This window comes from Phalacrocorax aristotelis, chromosome 11, assembly GCF_949628215.1.
Source record: "Phalacrocorax aristotelis chromosome 11, bGulAri2.1, whole genome shotgun sequence".
Classification (NCBI taxonomy): Eukaryota; Metazoa; Chordata; class Aves; order Suliformes; family Phalacrocoracidae; genus Phalacrocorax; species Phalacrocorax aristotelis.
Genome location: NC_134286.1, coordinates 16,227,601 through 16,248,134, shown reverse-complemented (window position 1 = coordinate 16,248,134; position 20,534 = coordinate 16,227,601). Strand labels below are relative to the sequence as shown.

The following is a 20,534-nucleotide window of genomic DNA, read 5'->3' as shown; positions in this document are numbered from 1 at the left end:
AAACATAAAGTTATGATTCTTAGAGCAATTGTAATGGTCATCCAAGTAACCGAGAAGGACGATTGTTGTCCTTATTTTTCGGCAGTCTTGAAAAAGATTACACAATGTCTTGCTCACTTATGTTCAAGAAGGATGAATAGGCAATGCAGTGAGCTTATATTTTGGTAGGATACTGAGGAGTATGACTGTCATCTCTCTCTCTCTCTGCCTGCGCACATACATACACAGGAAATGTATGTATCAGGGTGAGAACTGAGAAGAGAGGCAGACTTTCCCAATGTTAAAGGCAATGTTTTCAAAAGAGTTAACTGGCTGGGATATAAATTTAGGATGGAAATTAGAAAAATGTTTAGGATTAGAGCTCTGATATGTTCTATAGTGATCTTTAAGTGGGAGGTGATAGGGGCAGCCTAACTGCTCCTTAGGCTTGAGGCTTAGCTGTGTTTGTGAAAGGGATTAAATACCACAGTGCCTTTAGCACCTGGGACTGGACTCAGTGATCCAAGAAGCCACTTTCAGTTCTTTTTACCTGAGCAAGGTCAACTGCTCTGTTGTTATGTCTGCTTTTGTATATATGGCATTGGGTAGTGAGTGTAGCATCCAAAGAGTTTTAATGTATTTAATTTATTAATTAAAAAATAATGAAATATTTTAAAAAAGAAACTTTGGTAGTTGAACTTGCTTCTAGCTTTGCAAAAGAACTGTCTTTAAGGAATGCTTAGCATGGCAGGATACACAGTTTGTCACACCATTAGGTTTTTTCCTGTTGATCTTCACTGTCCTCTTTTTAGTGTTCTGAGTACATGAAGGAGCTCAGCAGCTGCGAGAAGCTGCTACCTCCACGAGAGCAAGAGGCTGTGTAAAATTCTGCCACCTTTTTGCCTATATACTAAGTAGCAGTTGGCTCCTGCTGAGTTCAGGATCAAGTCCCACTTTTTCATCCCATGTCAGACAGCCTCAGATCATTTATACAACTGGATCCTTAGGAAATTTTTCTCAAGCAGGAGCTAGAACACATTGTCACCTTGTCCATGTGAAATGCTGGTCTCAGTTCAATTCTTCGAGAAGAAGTGATTGAATTATGGAAGCTTGCCAATTGAATTGTACCATTATTGACCAAAGCCCACAGAGTTAATTTATAGGGACAGAATTATTCTTTTGTGGAAAACTTCTAGGCACGTTTTAGCAGCCTGTTGGTAACTGGGGAGTCTCTCTTTCAACTAGTAGCTCATTCGTCTGCCCAAGAGACAGTGGACTTTGTCTTCAAGTACTTAAATTCTGTACCCAAACTTCCGTCGATGGTAACTGAAGGAGAAACTGTCTTTATTAGAGTTCATAGGCAACTTCAGATAAAAAGCCTTAACATTCTAAAGAAATTGATGAAATTATTCTGTCTCCCTAGTATGGTTTGCAGTTTTAAAATGTACTAATGAGGAAAGTTTAACTTAAATTGCACACAGACTGAAACTTAATTAAATGTGACTATGTATTTTATGTTTATATTTTGTATGCATCATAGAGTATTAGTTCTAGAGCAATGTTTGTCAACCCATGCCTTTCAGAGTACATTGTAACCTTGCCGCAGAAGGCAAAATGAAAACATACCAGCCAGAGAAGAGCTTGCAATACGTTATTTGTGTAATTTTGTTGCTTATGGGTATGTGAAGATTAGAGGCCATTGCTCTAGAGTGAGAAAGATAAGCACCAGCACTTCGTGTACCAAACTGAGCCATGCTGACTGTGTCAGCCAGTATTTTTTATTTAGATATACTTCAGATCGAAGTCTAATTTTAATGAAACCCTTATTTCTAGAAGCAATTTTTAAAGTTAATTATCTTTGTATGAAAGGACTGATGTGGCTGACAGTGTTGCAGAGCCACTCTATTCAGTTGTTTTCAGCCACTTCGTCCACCCCGTGCAACAGAAATGCAGCACAGACTGTTTGCTGCATTGCACTGCTTAGTACACTTTAAACATGTAGCATTAATCATTTCATCCTCCATGTTGGGACTTCCTAACTCTAAAAGACATTTCAAAATGGCGTCGAATGTAAGACTTTATATAATTTTATTTTAGAGAAGTGTTGTTTGAAATTTTTAATGGGGAAAGCGGGGAAGGAGAGATGTTTGCTTCTGCAGAACGAAGTGCCAACTCTAGAAGCACAAGCTTTCTGTGTGTAGCTAGAGAACATTCAATGCCCATAGTAGACTTGGAATTTCAATACTCTGGGTCATTCTGTAGAGGCACTTACGCCATCCCTGTAAGTTATGCTGAACTTAATATGACAACTTCAGTTTCTGAAGTGTTGCAGTGTTAATATACGGTTCCACCACCGTCCCCCTCCTCCCTGCCAAACCAGCACTGTAGGGCTGGTCGTCTCTGCAAAGAAACTACTTACTGTTTTATTTCACTTGGTGTTTATTGACACAAGTATAAAACCAATGTATTTTTGATCCTGAGTCTGTCAAAACATGTTAATTTTGCCATGTTAAACCAAGGTATAGAGTCTTTACTCCGGCAAAATGTCATAGGAATTGTCTTTCTGCTGTGTATTGCCACTGCCGAGGGTGAAATACTGTCAGAGCACATTCCCTAACCGAAGAACTGTACTCTAAATTCTTGCATTTGCATGTTTCTTGTATTTCCAGCATTAATTTCAAAGAAAGGCAGAAGAAGCTAAACTCTATGTAGCTAGCGGTACATCTGAGGATATAAAACTTGCTAAGTGAGAGATCTTAGTGGCAAGATCAGTTTTGAATTCATGTGAGGTAGAAAACTGGAGAAAGCAAATAAATGAATTGATACATGTAAATGTCTTGGATTATTTCTTTCAATTTCTTTCCATTTCCTTTTCACTTCTGAAAGCTATTTCAGTTTTCCAAGAGTCTTCTCTGCAGTCATGTTTACTCTTTTAAAGAATCTTTACAGGAGAACTAGGTCAAGCTTCTGACAAAATACATGCCACCAATGCCGCTTCCCTTGGCCTTCAGCACTGTGTGCAGCAAGGCTTTTGCAGAAAAACAGGGAAAAGGTCTTGATGACTTTACAATTTGTCCTTTATTTTCATTGTGGACTACAGACTTCTGACATTAGTAAGGTTTTCATTTTTCTGTTCTAATATAAGAAAACAAGAGTTGATAGTGGTTGTTACGGAATACAACACTGACTGAGTTCAGAGAAAGACTCTATGGACCCTACATCCAGAAATGGACAGTTGCGTGACAGTCATTCAGACATCTCAGCGTGAATCTTGAAAGTGAGCCAGAGCGTGAAAATGGGCTGAAAGAGGCTGTTTGCTTCTGTGATCAGTTCAGGTGATTCTCCATCTCTTGCTCTGGTATAAATCAATGTTGAAATCAGTTCATTAGAAACACCAGAACAAGCTGGACCTGACAGAGTATGTGACCGAAAGAATCCAGAAGGAGAAATGTGGGGAATGACTTGGTTATCTTAGTCTGTAAGATGAGCACATTTTTTTCAATGTCTCCCTCCCTCCGCTTTTGACCTTTTAACACGGTCATTATATCACAGACTGCGCTGTGACGTGAGAAGCCTGAGCTTACATCACTGAATGAAGGATGACCTGCTCCTCTGAAGTGACATTCAGGTTGAAATAGGAGCAGGGGGCTCGAGCAATCTCTTGGGAAGCATAATCAGAGCTAGAATTGCTGCAGTAGCGGGAGAGAAGGAGGGGGAGAACGATGCTTTGTGAAAAAGGAGCAGAGAGTTCGGGCCGAGGGTTGCTTGCAGGGCCCCCAGTCTGCATCTCTGCCTCACAAGAGGCAGGCGTGTCCTGCCCCGGCCCCCGCGCCAGAGAGCTCACTTGACACATCAGGGGCGTACCCGAGTGGTGTCAGGTTCCTGCTGGAACTGAAATTTCAAACTCCTCAGCAAGCGCTGAGCGAACAACAACCACTGGCCGAAAATACCTGTAGGCACCTACATTTTGCGCTTATACGAATAAGCGATGGGGCGAGTGGGGGGTATGTTCAGGTGTTTCTGTCTCCTGGTGGTTGTTAGTATTTTATTCAAGGCTACGGAGGCATTTGCTGTTAGAGCCTCCCTAAGTTTATTCTATTTCAACAGCACTAGCAACAGATCTGTGTCTGAGAAGTGCGAATGTGGCCTTTATGGATTAAATTCTCCCCTGCTGAGTGTTCAGGGCACTGTGGGCATTCCTAAACCTGCTAACCTTCAAGCCTGCGATGGAGACACCTGGTTCACGGTCACAAAGCCGCCATGGATAGCACTGATCGAAAGAGGCAATTGCAGTTTTGCTGAAAAAATTAAGGTGGCGGCCAGAAGGGGTGCAGCAGCAGCTGTGATCTACAACGCGCCCGAAGCGGGCAATGGCACCGTCCTGATGTCCCATCTGGGTGAGTAGCGTTGCGTGAAGCGCTGAAACCTGGTCATTTCTCTGAAGTTTGGTCCAGAGCAGCACAGCACGGCACTAAGGAAGCAGTTGTGTTTGTGGGTGTTGGTTGCTTTAATCAAGAAATTCAATGGGGGAAAGACTGTATTATGCAATTTGAGTCTTGACTTCAGGGCTTAGTTATAAGCGGTCTGCTGTTACGTTCTGAGCTTGGTACAGTGTAGCCAAACCAGTGAGTCTCTGAGGTTAGTACCATTTTTGACTTGTACAGCACACAAATTACTTTAGACAGTGATGTAGAGAAACCCATAGTGTCTGCTTTGAAGTCACTAGTCTATTTTTTGAGGTTAGAGGACACAAATGAACCTGCAAGTGCCTGCAGCACAGGTATATGCCTTGCAGACTGCAAGCTAGATCTCGCTTATTCCCCCCTGCCCCGCCCCGCAAATTGTTCTCATACTTTCTGAATAATGGCTGATCTCATCCTGTTCTGGGATTTACTAATTCCTTAATGAAAGGTTAGACAAAATGATTGTAATCACCCACTCTGGCCGTAATAGCTATGGATCTGTCATTAGGGAAGAACTGAAAAGCTAACTGTGATACCGTATCGCTTGGCTTTTATGTCTGTGCGTGTCCCTCCAGGTCAACCTGTCTAATCAGCATTTTAGTACACAGCACACGTACGCATAGCTATTCCGTGAAATGTAGCTGGTGGAGCTGCGCTAGGAATCCTTGGGCTTAAGTCTTGCTTCTCTGATTTTCTGAGCAAACTGAGCGATTTTTAATCCAGGGATGAGCCAGCGTTTTACTGATCGCATCCCCATGCGATCAGCCCCTCAGGAAGTTTCTAGCCGTGGCACCCGCCCCTGGGCACGTTGGAGGAGTCAGCCCACACCAGCTGTTGAGCAGGCTGGCTCAGAGCCTCAGTGATCCGCCCGCAGGCGCATCACAGGTGCTTTACAAACCTACTATCGCGTGAGGCTCAGGTCCCCCCTTCAAAAAAAGCATCCTCAACAGGGTATTGCACAACACTAAAAAAAAAGTGCTGTACGACAATGAAAGTGCGGTGGCTTGTTGCACTATGCAGACAGCTTGGTATCTCCTGATATCGTGACAGGGCTACTGTCTGCAAATGGAGCTTAAATGTTTTACTGGAAATGTGTAGCCAGTAAACCAAAGCTTTTGTTCTACCTCCAGAGAAAATGGTTTAGACTTCAGTGGCTGGCATGTCAAGCTTCAGATTAACTTGTCTTTTTTATTTGGTTTTGGAGTGTGCTGGCTCATTCTAACGTTGGATGAATAAAGAAAGAATTGTACTGGCTTTATTTAGTGCAGAATCAGTGCCAGCTGTGTTTCTTGTGAGGGTGGTGGCCCCAGCTGGCCCAAGGTGTGAGCGTGGCAGGAGCAGGGCGGCCTGTGCCCCGGTGGTCAGCGGAGGACAATGGGATGGAACCTTGTTTAGACACGCTGGGTAACAGCGATGTCACAAACCCGACAGACCAGACTCCAGAGATTACATAATTATTTAGGATGAGCTCTGAAAGCAGAGCCTAATTTTTCAGATTTTTTTTTTCAAACCTAAACAGATTTTTTTTTTAATCTTGAAAGCAACAGCTATATCACCTAAGAGTGGATTTCTTGAGACTTGAAGGCCCATCTTTCTTAATTTAATTCATTTAGTTTTCTCAAAGGCAAATTGTTGTTTTTATAGGTCTATTTCCTATAGTTGTCCTATACGACTAAAGTGGTTATTACAATCTATTTGGTGGCAAAGAGGGTTTATAAATCAGTGCAGTAGTCACATGTGTTAAACACAGTGAGGGCAGTGAGATGAGCGCTTCATCTAACCAGTATAAGAGAAGCATCTTCTCTCTGTTTCCCTCAGTGCAAAGTGTGGAGCCGTACAGTGTTTAGGTAAGACAGAAAGGCCTGGGAGAGGGGTGGTCTTTGCAGCACAGCACTTAGAGCAAGACACTACTTGGAAATGCTTCACTGTTTTGCAGTAGAGCTGTTCACAGGGCTGGGGAAGGAAATCTCTGGTTTGGCTGGAATCTGCCAATGGTGGCATCGCCCAGAGAGGCCTGAGGAGACCCTGCCATTTGGGTAGGGGACCTTTGGAGAGGAGGCGCCCTCTTGGCAGAGCAGCGAGAGAAAAACTTGCCCTGCTGCTGCTGCCAGCGATCTGCAAGCTCCTGGTTAAACAAGGAGTGGCAGCCTCCAGGGCTATTGGCCGGCCCTTGGTTGGGGCCAGCCCTGGCATCTTCAGCCATCCCTCTGTATTGCTCTGCTGCAGTTCAGGGCTGTAGGAATCCCATCACCTTGGTTATTTATTAGGCCCTGGGGCCTTGGCTGCAGTTTCCCGCCATCCTTCCCCCTTCCTGCTGACTTTAACATAAAATCAATAGAGCTTTCCAGCCAACCTTGTTTTCTGTTACAACAGTACAATATGTATGCATTTGCCACTGTAAAACACCCGCTCAGCCTTACAGCAATGAAATAATCTGTTCTGGACAAAGTCCAGGTGTGCAGGAGACGTTGGTAATTTAAAGGTGCTGGGAAGGAACAAAGGAAAAAACTCCCCTCTTGGGGACTCCTTCCTTATCCTGCACCGCAGTTCCTTTTGTCTGTCATTAGTTTTACCTGTTACTGGGTATGGGTTTGTTGTTACACACACACGTAAGATAAAACTGATAGATACATCAATAGCTTTTTACAATGGAAAATTTTAGAGGTCAAGGTATCAGTAACAACTTCCCCATTCCTCTCGGATTACAAAAATCATTGGTGGGAAATCTTCCACACGAAAGATTTTCTGCAGGTGTTTGTGTCTTATTTACATGAAGTTAGATTGATCCAATGGTACAGACACTCAGATTTTGCTAGAAGAAAACTGTCTCTTTTTAGTAGTTCCAGCACTTACTAGATTTTCTTTGGAAAGGAAATAGAATAAACATCTGTAACAACATTTTTCCAGCACCGCTCCTTGAAACTTATAAGGAAATTGAAGGACAGTCAAATTTAAACAAGGTATTTTGGGGCTCCTTTTTTTAATAGCAGATACCAGACCCCAGAGGGAGGCTGGGTAACGGCTCCGCAAGTCACGAAGCAGCTGGTCGGGGCCAGGCTGTGTAAGCAGTGCTGGCACGGGCCGGCAGAGGGCTGTATCCTCTTGTCACTGTGGCTTTTCTCTTTTTTCCCCATTTGTTAACAGGAAAAATTAGGAGACTGATGATAGGACTATAAAAACAAAATGAAACACTGCCATTGCAAAACAACATTGCTGCCGTTTGGATACTAGTCCAACATAGCAGCTAAGCTAAACCATCAAGTGTGGTCTGAAAGGTTTTATCCAAGGGATTTACTAAGACCCAGTGAAAGAGAACTGTCTTGCTGGTTAAAGCCTCCAAGACCCATGAAGACCAGCGCCCTGGCAGCACTGTTGTACAACAGGAGCAAGCAGATATCCCAGTTTGTCTGGACAATAGAAATAATGGACAGTCCTGGCAGTAATAGAAAAAAAAAGTTGTGGATTTGCATTTCCTTGCAACTTGTTTCCAGGACATTCTGTAGCCTCAAAGTCTAACTTTTGTTATCTCAGAAGTATTTTGAGATATGATCTTATTAGCTGTTGGTGCAACACCTATTATAAACTTGTGGGCTAAATGCCTGACAATGGAATTTGGTCTTATCTTTTGTTTTGAAGGCTGGTATAAAATCTTGCTCAGGTTCCCCAGCTTAACTCTCCAAAGTGTGATTGCTTATTCGATCTTCGGAGTCATTTTGGGTTTACAACATATTTTGAGTTATCTCCTCTATTTACTAAAGAAAAAGCCAGGGTCTCTCTCCTAGCTTTGAACAGCTTGTGGGACCCGCACGTGAAAACAAATTAACCTCTATGCAAAGCAGATGCCCTGAACTTCCCTTTTCATTTATTCCCTGTGAAGTAAGTGGCTCTGCTAACAGCCGCCCAGATGCCTCCATGAAGTCAATGTTCTCATAGCTTAGACTAAATTCCTCCATTTATTGTCTAAGTGGCTTCACGTCTTTGATGCAGTGAGAGGTGGGAGGGCAGCGGCAGGAAGGGTGAAACACACAGCCCATCACCAGTGGGAGCCGGCGCTGCAAGGAGAGGCTGGGAGACCTGGGGCAGGTCTGTCTGGAGAGGGCTTCAGTGGTTCTCATCCGTGTGTACAAATTCCTGATGGGGCCAAGGAGGGTAAACAAGATGGAGCCAGACTCCTCTCCATGGTGCCCGGTGAAAAAAACAGAGGCTTTGGGCACAAACAAGAAATTACATAAGAAAAAACTTCTTTGCTCTGAGGGTGGCAGTTTACCCAGAGAGGTTGTGCGGTCTCCATGTTTGGAGATGCTCAAAACCCAGCCGGACACTGTCTGCATCTGCCCTGCTCCGAGCCAGGCTGGACTGTCCGAGCTCCAGAGCAGACAGCCTTTTCCTTCCAGAAAGGCTCTCGAGCAGCCATAAAACCCCCTGCGGACTGTGCTCACCTCTGCAGAGCACAGGCTGCCAGAGGCCTGCCGTCAGGTCTGGGATTCTGCAGAGGCTCCAGAACACGGAGCCAGCAAAGCCCAGGACCTCACCATGCTGGCATGTTTGTTTAGCTTCCAAGGTAATCAATGTGACGATTACTGGGTTTATTGCAGGTGACTACATACTGTGACCCACTTGTTCATCCATAAACTTGGTGACAAACGTATACAGGGAGCCCAGATTCTGTTTCTGTGGAAAACCAGCAGAAGGCTTGTCCTGGGATCACATGAAAGAAAGATGGAAAACATCATGTCATGAAATTGCAGGTGTCTCTGATGGGAGGAAGAGCATATGCGAACTTTGGTCGGCGTATGAGCATCCGCCCCTTTTGTACCTCCCTTCTCTGCTGACAGTGTTTTACCCATATTCTCTGGGGCAGCAGAGGGCACAAGCAGCACCGTAGCAACAATTGGTCCCAGTGTGCCAGAAATATGGAGAAACAATGTTTGCTTCCCTGGCACCGGGGGACTCTTGCGCACATCTGCCTAGCCGAGGCAAAGCGTTCAGTGGCAGCGCACGGGGCGATCTGACGCACACTTTTTTCCACTTCCAGTGAGCAGAGAGCTGTGGACTGGAGTTTCCTAGTTGTGTTAGAGCCAAACAAGCTCCCAGATTCCTAGTGAAACTTAGCTGGAACTGGCAGCCTCCATGTGTCCTCTGCATCGAGTCACAGGGATCACCTCAGATTCTCCTGGAAGCTCCTAAGCCCCACAGGCAGGAGGTGCAGAGGTTTCCAGCCTCTGCGCTGCCTCCAGCCTGAGCCTGTCCTCTTTGCAAAGTGGCAAAGGACCACAAGCTCCATTCTCATACCTCAATTTTTTTTCAGCTAGCTTAAAAATTCAGGATGCTGTAGCCCACACTGTTGCCTGCTGGAGGAACTCGCCTGCCCAAGCCCCTTCTGTTGCTGGTCATGGACATGAGCTGGTTTTGGATAAGGAAATGCAACATCTGTTGTCTTTAACTTGTGATTCAGGGTAACGTTTGTTCATGGATTTTTTTTTGTCCCATGACTTTCAGTCCTGGGTTTCATTTTAGGGTGCTCTTTTTGATTGTTTTTTCCACTTTTGTAAGTGCTTCTCCTTTCCACTTTGTTGTTCAGTGGAGATGGCCCAGAGACAGTTCAGATCTATACGCAGCGCTTGGAGGGTTCAGTGCCGCTCCTGTGAGGCTTTGTTCTCGTGTCCTTGTGAGCTTTTCTCCAAGGACAGGGATCCAGAGCTGGGTGCTTGAATAAGAAACAAATGCAGTTTTGGAGGACAGAAATGTACAGGTCTCTCATCAGCAGGACACCCTGAGCCATCTGGCTTGACATTAAAAGGCAACATATAGCATATGCTTTTTTTTAATCTTGAAAAAAGCTGTTTAAATATTTACTCAAATAAGATAAAGCGCCAGATAATGATAGGGTCCATCCCTGTAGAAGGCAGTGACAGCGTTCCCAGGATTTCACTTTGTTTATCTGGAAGTTGTGCCCTACTTTCTGAACCCTAAGCCACCCACAGTAGTCATGGGGAAAAAAAAAAGAAAAGCAAAATTATACAGTATAAGTTTTTAAATAACAAAAATCTTTTAAGGTTAAAAAAAATCAGATCTGTGCCGGAAATGCCTTCATGCTGTAGCTATTTTAGATGTAATTCTGCTTCTGATTTTTGGGGCAGCCCATGAATGCTGCTTACCCTATCATTTTCACACCTGTGTTTAACATGGGCTCCGGTGCTTTTAATTTCAGAAACTTTTAGAAAGCTTTCGCAAATGTAGCAAAAGTAAGCTGTGCGGCTTGTTAATATGTTGTACTATGTGTCACAGCACCTACAATGTCTGGCCTCTTTCCCCAAAACATGCTTTCTCCAAACTATAATATCTCAGTTTTTAATGTAAAGGAAGGAAAAAAAAAAACCAAACCCAACCAGCAAAATACCCTGTCAGCCCTCCTCAGGCTTCCTGGTAGCAGTGACTGTTTTTAACTGCTACTCAATACACACCTTTTCTGTTGTGAATTACAGGTAACTGAGCTGGAAGCCATCAGACAAACCATATTTTCAAACACGAGAAAAGGATACACTTCAGTAAGGCTGCAGCTCTGTTTATTAATTATCATTCTGGAAGAAGATTTAATGAATGAGAGCCCAGAAAGTTCTCAATGTGAGATGTGCAGCTTAAAATAGTATAACTGGCGTGCTGGTTTTAAAACATATTGTTTTAACTCTGCTGCAGTGTCCCTCTGCGCTCCGACACTGTCCCAGCCTCCTCGCGCGGCTCCTCTCGGTGGTGCTGGCCTGCAGGAGCCGCTAGCCGTGCTGGGGTGCACCGCGACCGCTGGCCTCTTGCACGTGGCTTCCGTGCCAAGCCAAGCAAGGCTGGTGTCTTCCAGCATTTACTCGGAAGGACCGACCACCATCAGCACAAGCTGCCGCTTTTTTGCCTCAATACAAACTCCCGGCTTCCTTTGCTTTGCTAGCCCATGAAATTCCTCAATCACGGCGAACAAGCTTTCCGTTTGTGCCTGCCCTTTGCTTGCTCGGTTGTTTTCAAGCGTGTGGAAACACTGCCTGAGCAAGGAGTCAGAAACGCGCTACCAAAATAATGCCATGGCAGCGAAATGTCCGTAATTACACTTAGAGCAATTCTGTTTCTCGTTATCGCTCTCTGCGCTGCACGGTGAGAAGGTCAAGTTGAGGTTCCGTGTTCATTTTGGGGAGATTACTGTGTTGCGGACTTTTTGCCACCAGGGGATAGCCTGGACAGCGTGCGCATTTCCCAACAGTTGCCGGAGAGCAGTGAGGTTCGTTACTACCACCCAAAGCCAGGCTGGAGCCGTCGAGGAGCCGTGCCCCAACAGAGAGCAGCCTCGCCGCCCTGCAGGTCGGCTCCCCGGCAGCCTGCCTGCCGCAGAAATGCCTGTGCACCTGCAGCTGCACCAGCTGCACCCATCCCGGCGCTTTCTTATAATCATGTTGCACACTGTGATGCATGGAAGCGTAAGAGACGGCAGCTAAGCCTTAAACTCCAACTCCCCAGAACTATAGGAAGTTTTGTATCCCAAGGAGGTGCCAATCTTTGTCTTTGGTCCAGTTTTGTCTCAGTGGAAATGCCAGAGCTAAACATCCCTAAAGCTTTGGAGGCACTTGCAGCTGGGCGGTTTGGCTGCTGTCCATTGCATAAAGTTTGTTGATGTATTTTCAGATAAGTTTTTCCCTGCACCTACATGCAACAGGTTTCAAAACAAAACTACGTCACACTGATTGCTTACAGATATACTTCTTATTATAGCTAGAGATGCTACTGTAGAAATAAGTTCTCAGAGGTGGAGTGAGAAAATGAGAGGTTTGTTTAGATTAGGACAAAAGGGTTCACTTAGTAAGCTTTGTGTGCTTAGCAATATTGATCTTTAGTGAATCGCTTCATCTGCTCTCCATTACCCGCTCTGCATGCTGCTATTTCAGCAGCAAAACCAAATGCCGATCACCCTGTGCTACTGAGCAACAAAACCCGTAGCTGCTGTGCTGGCAGGGATGGACGCAGGTGGAGCGGGCTGGTCTCGAAGCCCCAGTCCTCAGGTAGTCATTCAAACCCACATTTGACTGCGTAACACCGTTGTCCTGCATTTAGCAGAGGTACAAGTGAAGGAAAATGTGCACCACAGACTGGCACCAAGTTACCGGTTATCAGCCGTACGGATTCAGAATCAGCCAAAATTAAAAACTAAGCCGTGCCAACTCGTATCAGAAAGGGTTTAACTCTGTGTTAACACTAATTTTGCTGGTGATTGCATAGGCAGCAGCTGATCTTGTGCCATGGAATCACTGCACTGGAATAATCCCTTCTAAATGATGGGCTCCCATCCAGAGACCCAGCCTGCACGCAGTGAGACGGGGCCCTTCGGGGGTGTGTTTGTGCAGCTCCCGGCGCTGGGGGCAATCCCTGCAGAGCAGCTGACGGGAGCCTCTCAATCCGCAGAGCGCTCTGTGGAGAAGAGGAGCTCAAAGTGTCCTTGTTTCTCCTGTTACCTTCCTTTCTTGCCCCCAACTCCCTGGTGGGGCTCTGCAGCGTGTCATGCTCATGCTTGCAGTGGTTCTGCGAGCGCCCCGACCATGCAGCCCGACATGGGGCAACCTTGCAAAAACATGCCTGTGCCGGAGCGAGGGACTTCTACGTGCAGACTGGCTGCCCAAAGAGTAACTGCAGAGCCCTGGAGAAACGTGACATTTCATTGCGAATTCCATAGATCAAATAATAATTAACTATGCAAACACAACTAATACATAAATAGAAAAGGACGGTTTTGGTTCAAGTGGAAGTTTTATAGCGTTTGTCTAGTGACACAGAGAACAACGGCCAGCGAGTTAACACGGCTAACCTAGTACTCCAGAAACTGATTTCAGGCAGGACCGATACCGTGTGTTGCTTGAGTGTTCAGCAAATATTAACTCACCGGCGCAAAGCGGGCTGGCAGGTGCTGGTGCTGGGGTGCTGCAGGGTGCTTCAGGGGGTTCCTGCCGCGACCGCTGATGCTGTGCCCGCTGCGGGCACTGGGGCAGACTGGGGGGGGGGGGGGCAGCCCGGAGGAGTGTCACCCCCTGTGCTGGAAGGTGATGGCGGGGGGTGATCCGCCCTTCCCGGGGCGATCCGGAGGGTCACCCATCACCCCAGAGAGGGGATGGCAGGAGGAGCCATGACTTCTGCGAGGTGACCGGGTAGGCGACCCACGCATCGTCCCCGGGAAGCGACCCGGGGGGGGAGACCCACTGCCCTGGGAGGCGATCGGGGGCGGGGGACCCCCCGCTACAGCCACCCCCCTCGCCGTCGGGGCTGCAGCGCTCGGTGCCCCCCCCATCCCGCGGGGTCCCCGCTCCGGCGCCGTTTGCGGGGGGAGGTTGCGGCGGGGCCGGGGCCTCCCCACAGGGGAAGGGGGGGGGGCGTGCCGTGCCGCGGCGGGGGCGGCCCCGCTCCTCCCCCGTGGGCGGTGGCGGCGGCGGCGATTTTAGGCGGCGACGGCAGCGGGGCCGAGCCGAGCCGGGATGTCGTTGGGGACCGCGCTGTTGGCGCTGGCCGCCCTGCTCTGCGCCGCCCCGCCGCCGGGTCCCCGGGGCGGCGGGGGCGTGGGGGCGGCGGCGGCGATGTGGAGCGCCTGGCTGAACGTGTCGTGGGAGGACGGCGCGGACCGCAACCGGAGCGGCTGGGAGGCGAGCGAGAGCGGCCTGTTTGGGCAGGACTCGCCGCTGCAGGCGGCCGCGGGGGTGCTGGTGCTGCCCGACGGCAGCGACTCCTTCAACGCCTGCAGCGCCCGCACCAACTTCAGCGGGGCCCCCCCGCCGGGCCCCGGCCCCGGCAGCTCCCCGGGCTGGCTCGCCCTCATCCAGCGCGGCGGCGGCTGCTCCTTCGCCGACAAGATCCGCCTGGCCGCAGAGCGCGGCGCCGCCGCCGCCGTTATCTACAACTACCGCGGCACCGGCAACGACGTGCTGCCCATGTCCCACCACGGTGAGCCCCGGCTGGTGGGGGGAGGGGGGCCCCGGGCGGGGGGGGTGTCCCTGCTCTCTCCGCCGGGGCCGCGGGAACAGGGCCCGCCGCGGGGTTAGCCCCCCCCCGCCCCGCTGGTTCCCCCTCGCTGAGCGTCCCCAGCTGTGGTGCTCGGGAACTGGTGGAATTTCTTTCTGACTCTCCTACACGAAAAGAGTTTCTGCCCGGACTAGCCGGGCCTGTTCAAGGCGCTGTGAATTTTTTTCTCTGATTAATGAGTAACGCTGTCTGATAGCTGAGGCTGCTATTGCGGGCTGAGGGCGAGCAGGCGGCTGCCTGAGCTTTCTGGCCTGGCTGGGCTGGGTGCAGGTGTGTGTGGGGCGAAGGTGAGAAGAGCGTCCTCGGGTTTGTTTGGGTTTCTAGTGTGATCAGGAAGCCGCCCAGAGTTGATGGATGCTGGGTTTTTTGAAGCCTGTGAAGTCTGCGGAGCAGATCTGGGCCCCAAAATAGGCTGGGTTTCCATACTCACAGACAGTTTTTCCCCACGTCCTGCGTACGAACCAGCTCAGAAACGGGCAGAATATGAGACTTTTCCACAGGTAACTTTTCACCAGCAAAATGCCACTTCTAACACAAGCGGCTGGAGCCCTTTAAAGGTTGTTTCTGTTTTGCAGAGGCTGGTGACAGAGTCCCTCTTCTCTCACTACAGAAAGCCTCCTATTTGCCAGCAGTAGTTTGGTTTGGGTTTTTTTTTCTCCCCCAAACTTTCAAATGAAGAATGAGACTTGGCTGTATTTCAGGCTACTGTTTCCCGAGAAGCAGCCCTGGGCTGAAAGCTGCGTAACTGCCCGCTGGTCAGAGCAGGAGCAGGTGCCCTGTCTGTGGTGGGACAGGGCTTTGGTGGCTCTGCCCAGCTGTTGGGTTGATGAGCACGTGCCTTGCGGCCTGTTGGTATTCTGTTAAGTGGCACTGCTTTGGGAAGCCGCGTCTTCCAGAGAGAAATACAACAGTGAAAATGAATAGTGAATCTTAAAGCTTTGACTGGTTCAAAAAAATAATTATATCCTTGCAGCACCCCTCTGACAAGGGTGATGAGGATTTTTGTCTGTCAGTGGTGGAGGTGGGTGTTCAGGTGAGACAAGGAAACAGTAGCTGCCTCTGGAGGTTCATTGAATGCAACCTTAATGAGCTGTGTGATGGTCTGTACTCCGCTTTAAGAATTTAAAACATACAATCTGAATGGGCTCTGGCCTTTCTGAGGCAGAGGTTTCTTGTGTAATCAGATCATCTGCTGAAAAATGCTTGCCAGATCTGGCTATCGCTGGGCAAGTTCCTCCTGCTGAACTGACAGTAGCATCCCTGCCCTGAGCCCTGTTCGCTGCATGCCTGCCTAACCCTGCAGCTCTCAGAGGAGCTTCTCGGGCACTGCTGACTTGGGTAGGTCCCTGCTGAACCTGTTCTTGAGAGGAAGGCATATGTGCTCCTGCCCCCTCCTCTACCCTGGCCACTGGGACACCTACAGCATCTTAATCTTGCTGGCAGCTGCCTCTAGAAATAAGCCATCTGCTCTGAGAGGAGCTCCCTCCTCTGCCAGGCTGCCTCTAATCTTTCTGCTGAGGGATTTATGTCAGAGCGGCTCTAGCTGTCCTGCTTATCCTGCATGATGGGTTATGGGCTCGAGGGCATGTTGAAACTTCCCAGCTGAACTGCAGACAAATGGGACAGCGACTTCTCAGAGAAGACAGCTTCTGTCAAACCGCTTATTTCATCTCCGTGACATTTCCTTGCCATGTCCTAGCACAATTACTGGGCTAAGCTGGTTGCTGCTCTTGCTTTTATTCCATGTCCTTGTTTTAGTTCCTCACTTTCTCTCCTGTTCCACCCTTCCTTTTGTTTCTCTCTGAGATGCAGTGCTGTAGACTGAGCTCAAACTTGAGGTAGGAGCTGGTTGGATTGCCCTTTGCTGAACTGTGCTTTGTGTGAACTGTGATGGGTCTCCTCTTCTGGCCTCCAGTGGTGGCACTGGATGCTCTTAACTGTTCTGGAGACAGTAGTGAATGTAGCCCCGCTCTCTAAAGAACGTTCTGTTGTGCAACCACAACTCCTGCTGTGGCTGTAACGGCCATAGCTGTGCTAACGGTGACTTCACAATCTGGGTTTCCTAATTGGCTTCATTTCTGCTGTAACTGGGCCATCATTTGCCATCAAGTGAAACCAAACAAGGCTGAGCACTTCCTCCAAGCTGAGGCAGTTGGAATTGGGAGGAGGTGGCTTTGCTGGGGTGAGGGGGAGGTAAGCCTTAGGGCTTTCTCATCTCAGAGGTGCCTGGGGTAGCACCTCCTACCTGCCCTGCAGTGGTGCCCAGGGCTCCTCTCACAGGAGCAGGGCATGGGAGCCCTCATCCGCCTGGCAGAGAAGGACAATCCCTGTGGGTGGGCTTTGATAAAACATATGGCACAACATGCTTTTCTTTGCAGAACTTTGGTAGCAAGAGAACACAGGTGTATTTAGAAGTACTGTGTGCCTTTTCCTGGGGCTGTCAAGCTTGGCTTCTGAAGCAGCTTTCTTGTTTAGAGACTTAACTGTACCTGTACTTGACAGCAGTGTTTGTCCTGGTGATCCTGCTTCCAGAGACTACTTTTCTTAGAATCATCATGTTTAGTTGGATGAATTCTTTATTGCTTATATCAGTGCTCTGTGCAGAAACTTTCTGGTGTGCCAACTTGTAACAAAAACAAACCCCCAAAAAACAACCACCAGAAACAAAACTACCCTGGCAATAAAACCAACAGAATGTGATAAATAGCCAAATCAGATATGATAAAATCCTGCCTAATCCTCCCTAACACACAGAATGATAAGGATTTAATGGAGCCCAAAGCAGTATTTACTTTGTACTTCTATAAGCACAAAACCATATCAGGTAGCAAACTTGAGTTTCAGTTGTGTTCCTTTTAAGAAGATGGTACCGCTCTGTGGCAGGCTGAGCAGGGTTTCAAAGTACAGTTCTGTGTGCTTATAATTGTACCTCTCTGTAATCTATATTGACCTTCTGAAACAGACATTTGATTGGAGAAAAACAGCAGCATGTGGGGAAAAAGTGCATGACAAGAGTTGGTTTGTTTTAAAGGTGGACCTTGACTTAAGATAGAACCAGGCTGGAAGGTGGCTTTGGCGTCAGGGTATGGTGGTAACCATGGAAAGTGTTCTTTGGTATTAAGTATTTCCCTGCAGCTGATAAAGAAGGATTCTTTGCAGGTCAGAAAGCTACTGTGATAATTTTCTTTGGTTTCCCTCTTGTCGTGTAACCTAGCCTTGAGAAACACATCACCTGATCTGCAGAGGGCTTATTCTGGGGGAACACAGCTAAATAATTCTGGCTAAAAGAGTAACGGCGTGTCTCAGGCTAACAAGATCTGGTCCAAGTGTAAACTTGCATCAGTGGGTGAAAGGGGAAGGAAAGGTTAAATATGTAGTACTGCCACTTAACTTGTTCTGCAGGAATTTCACTGAGGTGAAGGCTAATCCCCATATGCTTAGAGGAAGTAGTATATGGCAAAAGTGTGTAATTGTGCTCTGCTCCAGCTTTGTGTGAGGCGTGATCTTTAGAAACAAGCTAAAAACTTCGCTAGGATATTAAAAGACTGATGTGACCTGTAAAACTCTTCCCGTTGAAGACTGAGATAGAATAGTAATCCCAAGGCAGGCTGTGCTGATGCTTTGTAAATGTTATATAAACAAATAGCGCGCCTCGCCTCTGCAGTGAGTGAAGACTTGCCCTGAGCACACTCGAGGTGAGGAATGAAGATGCAAGGTCTAATTAGTGACACTTGCTCTCCCATGTTCCCTGGCCACATAAGGTGTGAGCCTCTGCAGATTGTTTAGCCCTTCCTATCAGCAGCTCCTTATTGAGATGGAACATGATCCGCTGTGCCTGGATTATACTAGCAGTCTGTAGTGCCTGGAGTTTGTACCTCTTTGGGAATAGCTGTTTGATGTGCGTGTGCTGCAACTTTGTCTTTATGTGCTCAGTTCAGTTCTCCTGGTTGCCTGGTTTAGAGTAAATTAATGTCACAGCTGTAGTGGCATTCAGGTAACTGACCATGGTACATGGAGTCTGGATGCTGACCCAGATCTCCCACCTGCAGGGTATGGTGGGGGGGAGCAACAGTGCGTTGGGGTTGCCCACACCACAGCTGTCTGTGAGCAAGCATGAGAGGCACTGAGAAGCAGGATAGACTAATTGATGTTACTGGCAACTTCTGATCCCTGCCCTTGCACTTTCTGGTCTAATTTAGGTACCTCTGTGCCATGGAAAACTGCAGGGTAGGCACCAATCCACAAATAGCGTGGAACAGCTCTGTGCAGTGCCCTTGCTCTTTGGGTTTACTGGGCTGCTGAAATGTGGAAGGATGAATTAAAATCCTAAGTGACAGCTGTGGTGGAAGAGGCTTCATTGTGTGGGACATACGGCCCTAAAACAATGATGGTGCTTGTTTGCCTCCAGTCTTGAATGTGCCAGTGAGCGAACAGCAGCCCTACTCAGCACTGTTTCCTGCTGTATCATATGTGACCTGCTGTCTTTCTGCAGACAGATGCCTTCTGGCTTACACCATGCTGACTTGCGTTATTTTATCATTAGCTTTCTCAAATTTACTTGTTTCCAGTAAGCACTTAACCGCTACCAGTATTTGAGAGCAAGGGATATTAGCTGTGAGCTCAATCTCATTTGAAGAGGGCAAGCAATGTATTTACTAAATCAAAACGGCTGAAAGCTGTTGAGTAAATTCACTGAAGAATTTTCATGAGGGAATGTTGATCACTGTTTCTCCAGAGAGTTTTAGATGCTGTTTGCAAGATTGAAAGATGATACTTTATACTTGCAAGTGCCACTGACTAAACAGCATGTGAAGAGAGCTGTCTTACAGAGCTCATTCATCTTGGTGCCCTTAAGTGTACTGTCTTGGCTGCTGTTTTAAAGGATGATTTCATGTTCTAAATGTTCTAAGATTTAGGGCCAGGCAGCACTTACATAAGCCTAAAGGCCCAGGGGGGAAAGGAGGGGGAAAAAAAGACTGATAATTGTTGGATTCACTTGGCAAATAATAACTTTTAAGACTATTTAAACTAAATAGTGCAGGTTGGTTTCCACCTCTAGTATTCCCTGGGGACCCATGGAAACTCCTGTCATGTAAAACTACATTTGGTCTTGATGTGCTCCTTTAGACACTCAGCCTGCTTTTTCAAAGCTTCCCCACACTTCCTAGTGTAGAAATCTTCCTTATCCACACAGTAACTGTTGGGTGACTGATCTGGAAGCCAACCTCACCGAAAAGCCTCCCTAGACAAACACGGGCGGTAGTTCCCAAGCAGTGTAGTCCTATTAATAAATGTAGTGTTGGTGAGGAGCACGTGGTGGTATGTGTTCCCCGGCAAAGACTGTGGTGGGCATGAATTCTTCAAAATAGGTGTCACTTTTGCACAACACAACCACCAGTTAGCACAGGGAATTTTGCTGCTTCCCTCTCTTTTGTCCTCAGCATGGTGAGGATCTTCTAAGGCTCGCTGTCGTCTTTAAATTTCTCTGTAATGCTCCTTCTTCCCTCTCCCTTTTTCTTTATTTTTTCCTTTAATTTTCTTTTTAAAGCTCTGGCTATTGCTTCCTGTTCCTGAGTACTCCTGCCAGTTTTTGCTACTTTTTCAAGTGTCTTGCTGTTGAATGTTTACCTCTGTAGTTTGAAAGACCTGTATGTTGAGGAGGAAGAGATCAGGCCTAGTGCCAGCTGCCAAGTAAAGCAAGCTGAAAGTAGGTTTCATCAAATTTAGTTGGTAGTGTGAGCAAGAAGACAGTTCAACCAAAAAGTTGGGATCATAAGGGACTGTTGCTTTAAATAACTGCAAAGTAGCCTGGAAGTGAGCAATTCTTTTATCTTGGTGCCAGGTAATGTTTGGGGTGGAGAGCATGCAGAGTGGGAGAAGAGGGAGGGACAAGCCTACCTACATGTCAGCTTTTCCAGGCTTAAATTGCTCCTGGAAGTTCAGTCACCCTCCCTTCTTGCAAAGGGGAGAGCTTATCGCAGGGCAATAAAGGCATGAGAATGACGTTTCCTCTGACAGTGTCTGTGATGGAGAATGAGCGCTGGGATAGGT

The 20,534-nt window shown here is 47.5% G+C and overlaps 1 protein-coding gene across 2 annotated transcripts in view; it reads left to right on the top strand.

Moving 5' to 3' along the window:
• Positions 1–3,908: 3,908 nt before the first annotated feature.
• RNF128 (ring finger protein 128) overlaps positions 3,909–20,534 on the top strand; it is a 42,099-nt gene continuing 25,473 nt past the window's right edge. The window contains exon 1 of one of the 2 annotated variants that reach the window (XM_075107072.1): positions 3,909–4,376. In XM_075107072.1, coding sequence (XP_074963173.1) covers positions 3,968–4,376 — 409 coding nt within the window. In that variant the 5' untranslated portion in view covers positions 3,909–3,967. Of the gene's footprint in view, positions 4,377–13,889; positions 14,406–20,534 lie in introns of those variants that run through there. The other variant, XM_075107071.1, reaches the window with a different exon arrangement.